Here is a 16,871-nt window from a genome sequence, read left to right on the forward strand (position 1 = left end):
TTCGGCCTTTTCCGAGGTATTCTGGTAATTTGACAAGTCAAGATCGTGTCATTACAATTTCCTTCCTAGAACATTAACAATGTTCATTCCGAAATTTATATCTGCGAATTCTGGACCATTACAAGCGGTGCTTAATCGCAAGAAGAAGAAACTGAAGGACAAAGCTCCGAACTAGAAATGGGAGTATAAATCATAGCAAATAGAAGAGAGCATTAACTGTGGATGACAATGATTATAGAAGAAGCAAGGACTTTGAAATATAAGGGAAGATATAAAACCCAACAACAACCCAGAAATCACAAACCGTATATATCAATGCATATAGCAATATAAAGACACGGGAGAACTAAAAAACTATAAAACCAAGAGTATAGTAGAAGTAAATAGATTCTTCCGGAGGCAGATGAAAAAGAAGAGCGACAGATATGAAAGTGAGGAGTATATCAAGAATCAGCACTGGATGAAGCATATTGACAAATACTTTAAAATATGAGTTGAGAAGGTGTGAGTTGTAAGAAAACAAATGAGGTGGATTTATAATAAAATATCCGACAGAGAAATCAAAATGTATTATCGCATTAATTCGAAGAGGATCATAATTTCCTTAATCGCCGAATAATCAAATCCAATATAGATTACAAAGATTTTCTTTTTGGAGATCAATCGTGATGACGTCAAAAGATACGACGAATCACTATTATCTTATTTCATTCATTTACGATAACTTCACTCATACGCTTCGAGTAATCGAATTATTTTATCCATTCTTCTTGAACATGATAAAACTCTATAATCGTTATAATAACATTCTCATTGTTAGTCATGACGACCTCTATCAAATTTCGGGGACGAAATTTCTTTAACGGGTAGGTACTGTGACGACCCGGAAATTTCCGACCAAATTTAAACTTTAATCTTTATATTATTCAGACACGATAAGCAAAGTTTGTTAAGTTAAATCTCAAGAATTTTAAACTGTGTTCATACATTCATTATAACCTCGACCAAATTCTGACGATTCACGAACCGTTATATATAAATAGATATGTATATGTATATATATATATATATATATTATAACTTGAGAATATTAATAAAGTATTAAACGTATAATACTTTACACGAACGTATTTGTTTCAATATGATTTTTGACGAAATTAAAAAAAATATTAAATGATTGAATTATCAGAAATATTGAATTATGATTACAAGTCTCTGTTGAGAGGTCCACTATGATTTGAGAAAATCTATTCCTCTTAACGATATTCAGAATAATTTATAAATCTATTTATAAATAAAAACAAAAAGTGTCATTTATGAAAGTTAGACAAAAGTTAGTGGAGAATTGGTTTTCATAATATTCTATTAATCTATTTTCAAACGTACAAAGACGTTTTCAGTTTAAAAAGAACTTTATTATTAAAACTTATATAACTTTTATAAATATCTAGAATCACTTTTGACAACTCATTACTTAACCAGTATAATAAATATAACGATATTTATATTTTATTTCATTAAATATATATAACGATTTAAATTAATATTATATATATTTATATGCGTATTATACATACATAGTTTTTATACTTTTACTATACTTTAACTTTACCTTTACTTTACTTTTACTTTACTTTAACATTAATAATTCATACTTTAATAATTCACTTTAATAATTCATACTTTAATAATTCACTTTAATAATTCATACTTTAATAATTCACTTTAATAATTCATACTTTAATAATTCACTTTAATAATTCATACTTTAATAATTCATACTTTAATAATTCACTTTAATAATTCATACTTTAATAATTCACTTTAATAATTCAAAAATCTATTATAAATAGAATTCAATAGGTTTCATTATTTCATAGAAACTTGAAAATATATTTCTCTAAACTCTCTCAATCGATTTATAAATATTTGTATTATTTCAAGATATTATTAGTATACATAAAATATTACGATGGAGTGCTGTCCGAGTGATTTCAAAATAGTTTTTTTGAATGAGTCGAAGCTAAGGAAATTATGGGTTATAGCTATGGAGGTGATGGGTATGGTTCATGGGTATGCTCGTGAGGTCAATCTAGTGTTTATCATCTCCGTTGCGTCTACGTACTTTCCTGCAATATTGAATCTCAATATTGATACGTTCGTGAATCCGAGGCCAACCTTGCACTTGTTAAATGACATTATATGTATTTTTACTACGAAATACAGTATTGTGAGTTTCATTTGCTCCCTTTTTATATATATTTTTGGGCTGAGAATACATGCGCTATTTTATAAATGTTTTACGAAATAGGCACAAGTACTAAAACTAATTCTATGTGGGTTTAAACCAGGAATATACCCTTAGCTTGGTAATATTAAACTACTTGTCTATGTACGGTAGGCGCGAATCCTAAAGATAGATCTATTGGGTCTGACAAACCCCATCCTGACTATGGGATGCTTTAGTACTTCGAGGTTATTTTAAACACACCTGATCTGGTATACTTCAGAGGGTAAAACATGAATGTTAAGGCTTGTTACCGGGTGCCTACAACTTATAGAATACTTTTATACACTTGCGAGTGTACATATATTTATAAACGGAAATCTTGTGGTCCATTAATATATTGAAATGATTGCTATGATAAACCTATGAACTCACCAACCTTTTGGTTGACACTTTAAAGCATGTTTATTCTCAGGTATTAAAGAAATCTTCCGCTGTGCATTTGCTCATTTTAAGGATATTACTTGAAGTCATTCATGGCATATTTTGAAAGACGTTGCATTCGAGTCATTGAGTTCATCAAGATTATTATTAAGCCAATTATAGTTGGATGTATTATGAAATGGTGTGTATGCCGTCAACTTTCGTTGTAAAGAAAGTTTGTCTTTTAAAAACGAATACAATGTTTATAAAATGTATCATATAGAGGTCAAATACCTCGCGATGTAATCAACTATTGTGAATCGTTTATAATGTATATGAACGGGTCCTTTCATCATGAAAATCATAGTCGTGAAATTTGATAGAGATTGTCATTCTTTACAACAAAAATGATGAATATGAGTTGAAAATATTGTTTTATCAACATTGAGTAATATGGATAAAACGATTCGATTATAGGAAGAGTATAAATGAAGTTATCTTAAAAGTTTGAAATAAGGAAATATCAGTTTGCCTTAACTTTTGACATAATTAAAGGTGATTTCCAGAATTCAAGGGATTTAAAGGAAATCTTTATAATCTGTATAAGATTTGATTCTCCGGTAATTAAGGAAATTAAAATTGTCTTGATTGTTGTGTCTAGAATTTTGCTATAAATTAGCTTCTTCTGTTTCATTATCTTCACCACTTCTATACTTTCTTTCTCGATTCATACTTCCAAAGATTGTGAAAATGCTCCATCCAGTTCTTATCCTGGATATTTTTATGATTATCATTTCTGTCATTCTTCTTTTTCATTTACCCCCAGAGGAATCTGTTTACTTCTACAATTACCTTGGGGTTATAGTATTTTTAATTCTCCCATGTCTTTATGTTGCTATACGCATTGATATGCACGGTTTGTAATTTCCGTGTTGTTATCGGGCTTTATATTTTCCCATATATGTCGGAGCTTTATGCTTTTGTTTCTTCTTCCCGACTTCAAGTCAAGCGAATAATGGTCCAGAACTCGTAGGTATGAAGTTTCGAATGATCATAATTTATAAAGTAGAAAGGAAAGGTAATAGCACGATTTGATTTGTCAAATTACCAGAATATTCGAAAAAGACCGAATCATCAAGAAAAATATTTTCTTGATATGTTTAGAGGTTAAATAGAATGTAAGAGTCGTGTAACATGGCAAATGGTGATTTATACAGTCTATGAATCATCATCTTCCATTAAAAATTTAGCATGACTTACTGTAATATAATCACGTTGGCCTGACGTCATTATATTATACTAACTCATGCTTCAATTCCCAACACTTCTTCAAATCATTCATAATTTAAACTTGAATTTTACAGAATATAGAAACTAATACAGTTTCCTTTATGATGTGATAAAGATATCGCAAAGAGATAATTAATTGCGGACAAGAATCGTTATGATGATATCATCAGAAATATAGAGGATATTTATGATGATATTTTGGAATTTCTAAGTTCGAAAGTTGATGAAGAAATTTTTTTTGCAAGCTTTTAACTTGACTTCGGAGCAAGATATTCTCTAAAGAATTCATCGGATCCAGAATTACCTGGATTCTTTGAATATAGGGTTTGGTCCCTGTATTTGTCCTTGGTCTCCTCCAAGGTTAGCTCAATCCGTTTTTCAGTTCCAAATTTTCTTTTGAGCTTTTCCAATGTACCATTCTTTATTATAAAACTTTTGGCCATTGAGACCATCTACAATTTTGTTGTTTCCTCTGCATTTAATGCAGCCATATTTGAATCATTGGTTATCAATCTGAGATGGTTTTAAGAAATTTCGTTTTTAGATGATTAAACGCTGATTGTAATCGTCAACGGATCTAATGGTTGATGAATAGGCGTTGTTGATTTCAAAAGAAATGAACGATAATTTCGGTGGTTTGATGTGATAATTCATCATAGAATACGAATGAATATAATTCATGAATGTAGTGATTTTTTTTAGAAGGATAACACCTGCTATAACTTTACTTGGATTCTGATATGTCAAAATTAGAATAGATAATTGAATTTGTATGAAGATGGTTGTTCTTTTTAGTGAACAGATACATATATCTTGTGGATGTATAGTTACTGATTATTGAATCAGAATTTGTAGAATGTACGGTGTAACATATTAATGTGAAATCTAAATATTTCTCAGGTATTACCTACCCGTTAAAATATTTTCACAATTAACAGTTTGTACAAAAGAATTACAATCTTTATGAAGATATACTTTCATATATGTATTCTTCAGATAGGATTAATGAGTAATATAATATTAAAGTCATTTAATTTGCTGTTGAAACGAGAGTAAATAATCTCCAAAATCTTAGAGATTACATAATCGTCGCGGAATATTTCTTTAATGAAGTTATGAATCAATACTTCATCGTTCATTGTTATTGATATACCTCGGTATATGATGTTGGTGCTCGTGGAATTCTTGTGAAATTCACAAGACACGAATAATGTTTTCTAAAAAGTTTCGAGTACATCGAAAATGGAAGTGTAAAATCAGACATGTATTTGAATAATACACTTGATTTATTATGAAATGGAGTTTATTGTGCTGAAGCAGTGATTAACGATCATTAAGTCATTAACGAAGGATGTACATTATAGCATATTAGTGATATGAATTAACCAAGTAGTACATACTAGTTAAGATTTACACGTAATAGCTTAGTACGAAAAGATTTATTATTGTTTCAAACCATATATATATAAAGTATACATATATAATTCTTCAGGAAGAATGAGTCAATACATCTTAACTCATTATTACTAATATTCCTTGGTATCTATGGGGCGTATGATGTTGATATCCGAGGTACTGAGTGTGATGTTGAGGCGTGAAATGCAGATGTTATTGTTGGTGATGCTGATGCTGTTGGTGGTGATGCTGATGGTGCTTACAATGCTTGTGGTGTTGGTAATGTTGGTGGTATTGTTGGTACTAGTGGTGCTGGTTATGTTGCTGGTGTTGCTTGTGGTACTTGGGTAGTAAGTGTGAGCCTAGCTTCCAAATCGTGCACTATTTCCTCCAGGGTTTCTACTTTTTGCTCGAGTCTATGGATTTGTTCTACCCATTCCTCCGTAAGGTTTGTCAATTCTTGATATTTAGTTCGAAGTCTTCTAACTTCTTCTAATAACCCTATCTGGTTAGAATTCGGGAGTAGAGGACGAATACTGTCTTGGGCTACATCGAGTCAACCTTCGAGGTGGAAAATCCTTGCAAAAAGAGTGAAAGTGGTATTGCGAACAGGTTCGCCGGTAAGTGGATCGAGTACTCCGACGTTTGGTGGTAAGTTTGGCTCGTGATAAGGAGTACCTTCTTCATTTCTCCATAGGGTGAGTATTTCGCGAACCCATCCCCATTTTCTGAAGAAATCTCGGTAATTGATCGGTAGGTGTGCTCCCGTCACGCTATCTTCGGAGCTAGAGGAACTTGAGGAATCAGGTGAGAAATCCATATTATGTATTTGGAATAAGGTTTGATATGAAATGGGTGTTGAATATTGAATGATATATTCGTCTCCTTGAATACGTATATATAGAAAAAGAATTTCGTAATTTACGGAGGAAATTTAGGAAAAGTGTTAGACAAAGTCTATTGGGATAGATATGAAAAGATATGATTTGTCTATACTCCATTTATGCAATAATTGTAGTATGACGTGTCTAGATTAAAAATGATAAGTATGTAATCAGATAATGATTAAAGACTTTCCATTCGTAATGGCCTATTCAGGTCTAGGTCTTGAGCTATAGGATCCTTTAAATTGGTAATCCAAACCTTTCCATTCTAGAGTTTCGTAGACGCCATCCGTCGAGAAAATTCAATGATCAAAAATAACGAGAAAACAAAGATTTAAAAGTAACGAATATGAGTAGTGATGACATTATAATATCTTTGAGATTCTCGATAACTCAATGACATTTTCCAGTTCGCAAACCGATGCATAAAGGCGTAAAGCATATAGGTACGTGGTATAACAAGGAGGTTATATACGTTTGAGTATGAATAGTAACAAATATTGGAGTTTCAAAAATCATGGATAATATTTCATGTAATACATATGTAATACACAAAACTATGATAGATGTCATAGGAATGTCGAGAACGGTGTCGCATTTAAATGTGGTGGCGGAATTGAATAGTACTTAGGAGGATGAGCAGAGTTCTTAGATTGGCTCGGCATTCTAAGATAAGTAAAGTTTCTAAAGTATAGTGTAGCATTTAACAATTAAAGGCACTATAGTCAAAGGAAGTTGTAGTCCTACATTGCTAAGGTACCTAATTGTATAAGCACACTTAAAATGCAATCCTGGTTCTCTACAACAGCCTGCTCTGATACCAATCTGTCACACCCCCCAAAATGGACCAGGGGTAATTGTGACCAATCATATCATAACACAGTTGTATAAACGAGAACGACTCTATATGAGACTTTTTAAATAAAACCTTTGTTAATAAAACAGCGGAAGCAGTAATACATGTTTACATTATTATTAAAACGTAAAATAAATGTTTATGAACTAAAATATAATATGCGATGTGGACTCCATGCAAGCATCAAATCTATCATCACAGAGTTGCAAACAGCTAGCTCAATCATCACCTGAGACAAAACATGCTTAAAGTGTCAACCAAAAAGGTTGAGTGAAATTCACAGGTTTATAAATAATATCCAAAGTTTTAGACCACAAGATTTAGTTTAAATTTGATCAATATAGATATATCAATCTAAAAGTGTTGCTGCAGTTTGTAATATCGCTACTAAACAATTTACCCTATGACACCTTGTACTGTCAGTGTCGTGGAATCATTATTATGTAACCAAAGACCAACGGTCGAATGGTTAGAGACGTTACTCTCAATAGGCCTACTCACAATAATTAAGTTTGCATTTAAACGTAGCAATTAACGATATTACGGTAGGGATTTAGCATGAATCAAAGCATGACAGCATAGTTAACAATTTAGTACTTGTGTCTAAGCGTAAAACAGTTATAAAGCAAGCATGTGTCTCACCCCAAAAGTTGTAAAACAGTTATGAAACAGTAAAAAGTAGGGCTATGAAGTTCACCTTAGTAGCACAAAAGAGTATTCTACGAAAGAATTGAACGGAAGGACGTGACCAAGATCTCAACCTAGAGATAGAACGTATGATCAGACATTGCCTAACAGACAATAGTATATAGTACTATATTGATAGTAATGGTTCACTAAAGAATTTCCATTTTCGGAAGGTTACTATTTATGGAAAGTTTCCACTTATAGTAATTTTCCAATTTTAGAAAGTTCGGGTTAATCTTTAGCAAGACGTTGTATAACTTTACTCAAACTTCGTTGCTATCAAATAAGTCAGGAATGACCAGATGTAACCGGGGGGCCCAGGACTCTTGACCAGAATCTATGTCATGGCATTCGAGATCCACAAGCTTACCCATAAATGGCAACATACACATCATTCACTTACGACCGTGAGTAGCGATGAAGTTCACATGAATTGTACATTATCTTTGATTAACCTTCACTTTAGGTTTATATGTTATTATATATGTTATATTATATTTATTAATGTATTAACAATTTGATTATCTTATATTATATACTATAAGTTATTATTATTAAATTAGTATAGTTATAAAATAAGTGTTTATTAATAATGTATTGTTATTAACTTACATTATAAGCATTATACTTTATTATATAGTATACTTAGTTATTAACGTTAAGTTATAATAATAATATTAATTTAGTATATGTAATATACTTATGTTAATCGAGAATCATACTAATATATGTTAATTCAAATATTAATTCATTAAATATTATATTTATAATTTTTATAAAGTTAATTATACAATTCAGTAGGATATTTTATAAAAATAATTTTATCAAGTTTTTGTATTTATTTCCCACTTTTCTTTATATATATACTCGGTTTATATTAATCAAATTTAATTAGGAAATAAATATTAAATCTACCTAAATACATAATTTTATATTTTTTACAGGTTCTCTATTATGTAAAAATGTTATAAAAATTATTAAATCAAATTTTATATCAAAATATTATTTATTTAATGTTTTCTAATTATTTAACCATTGTAATCGGCCTATAATTAAATAAATAGGAAAAATAATTTAAAATTAATTTTTATATTTTTTTAAAGTATCTAGTGATGCTACTAATCATATAAAAATTTTATAAAAATATTTAATACACGTTTGTATTTATTTTGTATTTTCTTTATTATTTCTCTCGGTTTAGAATAATGCAAAAATTAAATTCTTTTTAAATACTAATCGTCCCATTTATTTAATTTTTATAATTTTCTATTGTTTATAAAAGTATAATAATCTCAAAAAAAATTATAATTATTTTTATTACTGTTTAATATTTTATTACGAATTTTATATTGTTTTTATGTTTAAATACTACATAATTCGTATTTAATTATAAATAATATTCCATAAATTATCAAAATTATTTTTATACATCATAATACTTATAATACTAATTATAACATGTAAAAATAATTTATATATATTAAATTTGAATTTTTAAAGAATATACAAAAAAATAAAAGCAATTCGATAAAAATATAGAAAATACCTCAAGTACTTTTCCAAGTTTGTGAGAGAGTTTTTCTAAAGATTTGATACAAGTTTTTATGAAATGGAAGTGTGTATTTATAGAAAAAAAATGGTTGGTGAAAATAAAAAATATAAATAAAATAAAGGTGCCAATTTTGACAAAAAAATAAAAACATGTTAAAAATATTTTTAATAAGTTTTTGTTTTTGAAAATATTTAGTCAAAATTCATGGGCTCATTATTTAATTTATAAAAAAATCTCTTTTTTTTATAAGCTAAAAATATATATATAATGATTAAAATAACTTATCATTTAATTAATAATTATGTTTCATATAGTTTTAAATATAATACGCATTAATATTAATATTAACTAAAGTTATTTTATATAATTAGTGTAAACTTTAGTTAACAAAAAGTGTCGACTAAAAATAAATATTTGATCAATGTCAAATTTAATTATATATTACGTATGGATAACAACCCTATAGTCAAATTAGTCAATTCAGGTATAGAAATATGAGGGTTGTTATAGTTTTTACCCATATTATCTCTCTTTTTTTCCATAAACACCCTTTAATGTTTTTTATTTTTAATTGAGTCCTTCCACTTTCTCTTTTATTTTTAAATCCTTTTATAATCTAACTTCCCAACAATATTTATATGATTTCTTTATATTTTCTTAATCACTTTTTATGAATATATTTTATTTAAAATCTTTTTTTTTTTACTTTTTCTTTACAATTTTTTCCTACTCTCACACTTTACTACGGTATTAAATAACAAGAATATTTAAATTATGTTGATTTTAATTATTAATTTTAAACATATTTTCTTTTTGATTTTGTTAGGATTATTAACGTTTTAGTATTTAATATAAAACCTAAGTTATGTACAACGAAAAACTGACGAACTATGTTATATATAAAAAATAAAGGGTCCGCCGCCGCAGCGCGTGGCTGACCCTAAAACTTGTTGATTTCATTTCCCAAAACGAAATTAAAAATGAAACGGTAGCACCGGCTCTACTTCCGCCGCCGCCGGAAAATCAAAGATGTGGGATGAACTTGACCAGCAAGACTCCGGCGTTGACGATCTGTTGGCTGTTTTAGGATATCAAGTTAAACCATCCGATATGGCTGATGTCGCGCAAAACATCGAACATTTGGAGGGCGTTTAGAAAACGAAGAAGGTTTATCTCAGTTAGCTTCAGATTCCATTCACTATAACCCTCAAAACGTATTAACGGTCCCTGAGGTGGCCGGAAAGTGGTTCCGGTGATGTTGGTTCTGATGATGATGGTTCAACCTGATTTGTGAAGGGTAAGAATGACCTTGAAGTTCTTTATAAAGTTCCCATGTAAATTAGGAGCATTTGGAATCAGTTAGAATGTGTCGTTTATGATTCCACTGGTTATTTGGTTCATGTTTCTTTGTAATCAAGTAGTACTAAAGATTGTACTTAATTGACTTAGGGATTTTGGTTGATGATTTGCAGCAGTTAACCATGGTTTTATTATATTTGATGGTGATTTTGGTTGTAATTATAATCTTTTCATTTATGTTTTTAAGATCTAATGGTGGTGTATTGGGTTTGATTTAATTTGGGTTCTTGTTTTTATTAAAAGAGATTAAAATGGTAAAGAAAAATGTATACTGACGAAAATACCCTCACATGCTTAGCACATGACTATACCTAACGGCTGAATTTGACAGAAACTAGACAGGAGGACGAGGGATGTTTATTTGTGATACACTGTGGACGAGGGATGCACAAAAAAAAGAAAAAGAACGAGGACTCAAAGTTGATGTAAAGTTCAAGGACGGGGAATGAAATTTTGTCTTATATTTTAAAACGTATTTTCAATTTTCAATGTTATAATTTATTATATCAAATATTATATAACGTAAAAATATATAGGAAGTTAAAGTTGTAGAAGAAACAAAGAAAGACAAATATTTTGGAACGGACAAGGTAACTTCTATTGGACACACTACAATTAACGTGGGGCATAACAAAAAAACTATTCCAATGGGCTAAAATATGTTGGGCCAAATTCATCCACTGTAATCCCCTAAATGATATTGGTCCAAAAGAACCTAGAAAAGCCCGACCCGAATCCATAGCAACACAAACTCTGGCGTTGACGTTCTCTTCGTAATTAAGTTATCAAACCCACAAATAAACCCTAGCTAGCTCTCCATTCCGTAGCAGTCGTAAACAGCAACAGCCATGGTCGGTATTCAATTATTCATCACGTTACATTTATATTCTATATTTTATATTTATTATATTTATATAACATATGAAATATACGAGATTTAAGCTATATATTATTGTACAGTTTTTGTTGTGCTGACTTTTTTTTTATCATCTTCTAGGTGAAATATTCAAAAGAGCCAGATAACCCTACCAAATGTATACTCTCATTCTACATTTGATATAATATTATTCTCCGTGCTATTTAATGTTTATAATTAATAATTAATAACTATATAACTATAATACTTTATGATTATGATGAATGATGATATGTTTCAGCTTGCAAAGCCAGCGAAGCAGATATAAGGTATCGTTTTAAGGTGTAGTCCTAACTTTTCTCTTGTCATGCTTCTTTATAAGATCTTTAATGCATGAATCAACTGCCAAGCTTTTGGAGACAATGCATTTTTTTCCAATATTCCACAACAATATTCGGTTCAGTTTTTTCGGCTTTGAAACTTATAAAATCAAAACCGAAAATCAAATCGAAACAATATCAAAACCAAAACCAAAACCGAAATCGAATCAAAAACCGAATTTGATTTCGATTTGGTTTCAGTTAAAGCCGAAAATCACTAAAAATAAAAATCCTAACGAGCATATTACTTATATATAAATTAGGAATAACGATTTTGAAATTAATTTAAGTATACATGGTATATAACATGCTTATTGTTTAATAAAAATAAAATAATACATGAAATATAATACAAATATAAATATTATAAATATAAATATGTTTAATTTGAATTCGGTTTTCAATTCGGTTTTCGGCTAACCGAATTTAAAATTTTCAAAATCGAAAACCAAACCGAAAATCCAATTACGAATTCGATTTCGGTTTCGATCGATCCGAAAACCGTTTAAAAAATTCGGTTTTTTATATATATTTGGATTTGATTCGATATTCATTTGATTCGGTTTGAAACCAAATAGCGCACCCCCTAAATCACACACACATTTTTATATAAACACACTACTAAACCTTTGTGGTTATAATTATATACATTGAAAGCACAGGTACTTAAAATGCAATATAAACAAAATCAGTAAATCTAATGTTCTACTACTTAAAAACCATCCGGGCCTAGCCTGGGTGGCCACCCATAAAATCTCCCCTGTTTCCAGCAATGGTGCAGGTTCGATCCTCGTGGGGGGAGTTTTCCCTGATTTAATTTCCAATGGCTTTGAGAGTGAAATAGATCTCAGAGCCCTCTTGTGAGATTCGATCATAGGTTTCTCCTCGACGCGTGCGTGTGTCTTACCAACTAACCAAGCCTTTCAAAAAAAATGTTCTACTACTTAAAAATTGCTTCCATAAATTAAATACTAACCCCACTACCGTTTTCCCTTTTCAGCAAACAAAAAATATACTCCGTAATTAATTAATTAATTAATTATAATTAATTAAAATTAATTAAAATCCATAAATAAATAAATAAATTTCTGATTTCTCTCTCGCTCCCTTATTCCCTTCGTCTCTTTCTCTCGCTCTGTTTCAAGAAAACAAAGACGAAGACACAAAGAAGCACACCATAGTTATGGTGTCCACGCGTCGCAGTGGATCTATTCCGAATAATAACGAGCGAACATCTTCTTCTCCTGAACACAAACCCCCTTCTCCCAAACGCCAAAAGCTTCCGAATGTTATTTTTTCCCTTTCTTTTTTAAAATTTAATTCTAAATTCTAAATTCTAAATTCTAATTCAATTTATTATATAGTAAATAGAATTATTTAATATAAATTGTTGTTTAATTGAATTTCTCTTTTAGGTTGATAACGGATGTGCATCGGAGAAATCAACGCCAAAGGAACAATCACAACCGCCTCTTGTGGAGAATTCTAAGGAACTGAGTTCGTCGCCGGTGCTAAATCCGCCGGAAAATGTCGCCGGAGGCTGTAATCGGAATGATGAAGGTGAAGTTGTTAGTGGTGCCAAGACTGATGTCGCTCCGGCTACTTCTGTTGCTACTCCAATCGCTCAAGGTTAGTTCTTTATTTATGTATATATAATATAAATATATATTCATATGTAATGCATGTATGCATGTTACTGCAGTGGTGGAATCAGGATTTTTTTTCAACGGGGCGAATTTTTTTAAAAAACGCATCAATTTTTTTTGGCAAAATGTGAGGTTTTTGGGCAAAATTTGAAGGTTTTGGGGGAAAAAATTCACTGGGTCAAAGTCGAAAAAATCAAAATTTTTACACTGAAATTTCCAAATCCACTGGGGCGACCCCCCTTGCCCCTACATAAAACCGCCCGTGCATGTTAGGTTAGTAGATTACTGATAGTGTTTTGTTCTGCTTTCATGAATTTAGTAAGAGTGTAGTTACAGAACTGTTAAGAGTTTAGAATAACAGTAAAAGTTGTTTGTATATATATATGTAGGGGCAGGATCAATGGGTAAGTAACCAATCGGGCGGAAGCAAATTTTTTTTTTTTTCGTTTTTTTTTTTTTCGTTTTTTTTCCGGCATCAAGATCACACGAAAATATGAACATTTAGAAGAGACACTTCGTGATGAATGTTATTATTTAGGCGGGAAAACGATCGACAAAAATAACATTCAAGATAATATTGTTCGTGAAGAATATGAACGTTTTTTTTTCCATGTTTTGTGAAGTAAAATTTAGCCCGATTTAGAGTTTAGGTTTTAGGGTTTAGGGTTTAGGGTTTGGTGTTTTGGGTTTATGGAATAAACCCTAAACTCTAAACCGTTCGTGTTAAAAACTCAATCTAAATCCTAAATCTAAACACTAAATCTAAACCCTAAACCCTAAATTTCTAAACCCTAATATCTAAACCCTATAAACCCTAATATCTAAACCCTAATATCTAAACTCCAATAGCTAAAACCTCAAAATACGCTCGAAAAACACGATAATTGTTATATATATTACTTCTTCGAGCGTTTTCCAAAATAAAAACATTTATCACAAAGTGTCTCTATTAAATATTCATATTTTCATCTCATCTATAATGCTCGTGAACAAAGCTTTTTCAAAAAACGAAAAAAAAAAGTTTTTGCTTCCCCCCGAATAGTTACTTCCCTCTTGATCCTACCACTATATATGTATATATTGCATGTCTATATTAATAGAAGTCAACATATAATGTTGTAATCAGTTGAAACATATTTAGGGCCAAATTTTATTGTCGTATTGGTATGAATTTGAGTTAATTAAGCAATCAAGGTTTGATAATTTGTATTGGATGTTATTAAGAGTCGGTGCCGGTTTCAGCGGCGAAGCCAAGAGGTTCGTTTTCTTCATTGAAACAGCAAAATCAGAGTAGTGAGATGGCCACACCCACACCTTGGTGCAGGCTATTTGCTCAGTCTTCGATGGTTAGTTTATTTGGCTAAAACTGAGTGATTAATTGAATTTTGTTGATTCAGCAGATGGTTTATAAATTGCATTGTATTGCAGAATCAAACCATGACTGCTTATAAAACCAATTTTGTAGTCGGATCAAGCAAGACTGCTAATCTTAACATCAAGGATATAAGTCCAGTTCTTTGCATTATTAAGCTTACTGAGGTACTGTGTAATATTTCTTGCAAATATTGCTTTCATTTTAGGAGTTCATGTTGCATTATAAGCACAAATACTTCACCCTGTTTATTGGATTTTTGGAGATGAACTCCAAATTATGTACTTGCAGTATGAATACTTACTATTTGTCGACATGATCAGCGTGAAGGCGGTGTTGTTGCTGTTCTTGATATCAAAGGAACCAAAGGATCTGTTTGTGTTAATGGAAAGATTATTAAGAAGGGTACAACATGTGTATTGAATTCAGGAGATGAAGTCGTTTTTGGAACTCTAGGGAATCATGCTTATGTATCCTTCGCTTAACAATAATTCTTGTTTTTATCAATTCTATGAGGTGTTTGAATATGCATTTTAGTATAATCAGAGTCAAATAATCTGGTAATCAGGTTCAAAATGCACATTGCACTAAATATCAAGGTTGAAAAGACGCGAGACGAGTCAGTCGTGACCTTGAAAGGTTGAATCGGTCAAGATGGGGTCGAGCATTATGTTGACCGACGTTGACGTTTATAATATATATAGGTTTTTTATAATGTTTTTTATAATTATAATAGTTATAGTTATAGTGTATTTAGTAATTTATCTTCAAGGGATACTATGTAAATCGGTCTTTTTCTAGCTAATAGTTAAATGGGTTTGGGATTTTTGTTTCCAAGGCCAGACAAAAAGTCAACTTTTGACCGACGCTGACCGATTTTCCCGACTTTGACCTGATTTTAGGCGAAACCGGACTGCCTAGTCACCAAACCGCCGCAACTTTCGTTTGCAACCATGCTATATATATTGTGTTCTATATTTTGTTTCTGCTTAAATTTATTTGTGATAGATATTCCAGCAACTACCAAGTGATGATTTGTTAAGAACTCGTACATATGTTGATGGTAGAGACTTGAAAACACAGCATGCTGAAAGACGAGCAGAAGGTGTTTCTTTACTGGCATCAGTATCAGATTTAAGATCAGATTTATCTCGTTTAAAGTCAACTGGTCAAACTGTTCCAAGAACTTATTTAGGGATGGAGCCTCGTTTGCGTAATCAAGATGATTATCTGGACGATATAGAAGTAAGCAAAATCACTGACACGTGCAATGTAAGCTTTTTATATTATTATTAAATTGATTAAGTTTCTAATTAACACCTCCAATTTACAATGTCTGTTAGGCCAAGCTTGAGAGGTTAGAAGAAAATGTGATGGGGCTTAAAAGAAAAGTTGATCGAGCTTTTATTACTAATTTACAGCAGGCATCGAAAACATCATTAACACCAATGTTTAAGGAAGAGATTCTTTCTTTGATTATTGACGGACGAGAATTAGAAGTTTCTTTTGAGGAATTCCCCTATTATTTAAGGTTTTATTCTTCATTGTCAGTTTTCCATGTTATACAAATGGGTATTGTTTAAATGATGTTTTTATGCGTCCACATTTGGTTTACATAACCGATTATAACTGCCTATCTTATGGCGCAAGTGCTTTGAGTGGGTCCAAATGACCATTTTAGAGTAAATCTAGAGTATTATTATTGTAATATTAATTAATTAATATTAATTATGTTTTCTTATGCAGTGAGAACACAAAAATGGTGCTTATTGCGGCTTCTTACATACACTTGAAGTACAAAGACCAAGTTAAATATGCTTCCGAACTCGCTACGATGAACCCTAGAATCTTGCTTTCTGGTCCTGCAGGTATGGTTTATTTTTTATTTATTTTTCTTGTTTATCATTTAATTCGTTTGAATTTCTAAATAATACTTTGCTATAT

General features: G+C 30.7%; 2 protein-coding genes across 2 annotated transcripts; both read left to right on the top strand.

Moving 5' to 3' along the window:
* The first annotated feature begins 13,048 nt into the window (after positions 1-13,048).
* On the top strand, positions 13,049-13,543 carry LOC139859011 (uncharacterized). The gene is made up of 2 exons (XM_071847833.1): positions 13,049-13,197; positions 13,325-13,543. Exons 1-2 carry the CDS (start codon positions 13,093-13,095, stop codon positions 13,541-13,543), a joined length of 324 nt encoding a protein of 107 aa, XP_071703934.1. The 5' UTR covers positions 13,049-13,092.
* A 1,239-nt stretch (positions 13,544-14,782) lies between these two features.
* LOC139859012 (uncharacterized) lies at positions 14,783-16,854 on the top strand. The gene is made up of 6 exons (XM_071847834.1): positions 14,783-14,901; positions 14,984-15,094; positions 15,251-15,397; positions 15,936-16,172; positions 16,271-16,458; positions 16,674-16,854. The coding sequence occupies exons 1-6, from the start codon at positions 14,854-14,856 to the stop codon at positions 16,852-16,854; spliced, it is 912 nt and encodes a 303-aa protein (XP_071703935.1). The 5' UTR covers positions 14,783-14,853.
* The last annotated feature ends 17 nt before the right edge of the window (positions 16,855-16,871 follow it).

The sequence above is a fragment of the Rutidosis leptorrhynchoides genome, chromosome 7 (genome assembly GCF_046630445.1).
Source record: "Rutidosis leptorrhynchoides isolate AG116_Rl617_1_P2 chromosome 7, CSIRO_AGI_Rlap_v1, whole genome shotgun sequence".
Classification (NCBI taxonomy): Eukaryota; Viridiplantae; Streptophyta; class Magnoliopsida; order Asterales; family Asteraceae; genus Rutidosis; species Rutidosis leptorrhynchoides.

Bases quoted from the DNA above. Each gene is read 5' to 3' on its own strand.
- LOC139859011 (XM_071847833.1), top strand. From the start codon at position 13,093: ATGGTGTCCACGCGTCGCAGTGGATCTATTCCGAATAATAACGAGCGA. The intron at 13,198-13,324 runs GTTATTTTTTCC...TTTCTCTTTTAG, and splicing joins AACGCCAAAAGCTTCCGAAT to GTTGATAACGGATGTGCATC.
- LOC139859012 (XM_071847834.1), top strand. From the start codon at position 14,854: ATGGCCACACCCACACCTTGGTGCAGGCTATTTGCTCAGTCTTCGATG. The intron at 14,902-14,983 runs GTTAGTTTATTT...ATTGTATTGCAG, and splicing joins TATTTGCTCAGTCTTCGATG to AATCAAACCATGACTGCTTA. The intron at 15,095-15,250 runs GTACTGTGTAAT...CGACATGATCAG, and splicing joins GCATTATTAAGCTTACTGAG to CGTGAAGGCGGTGTTGTTGC.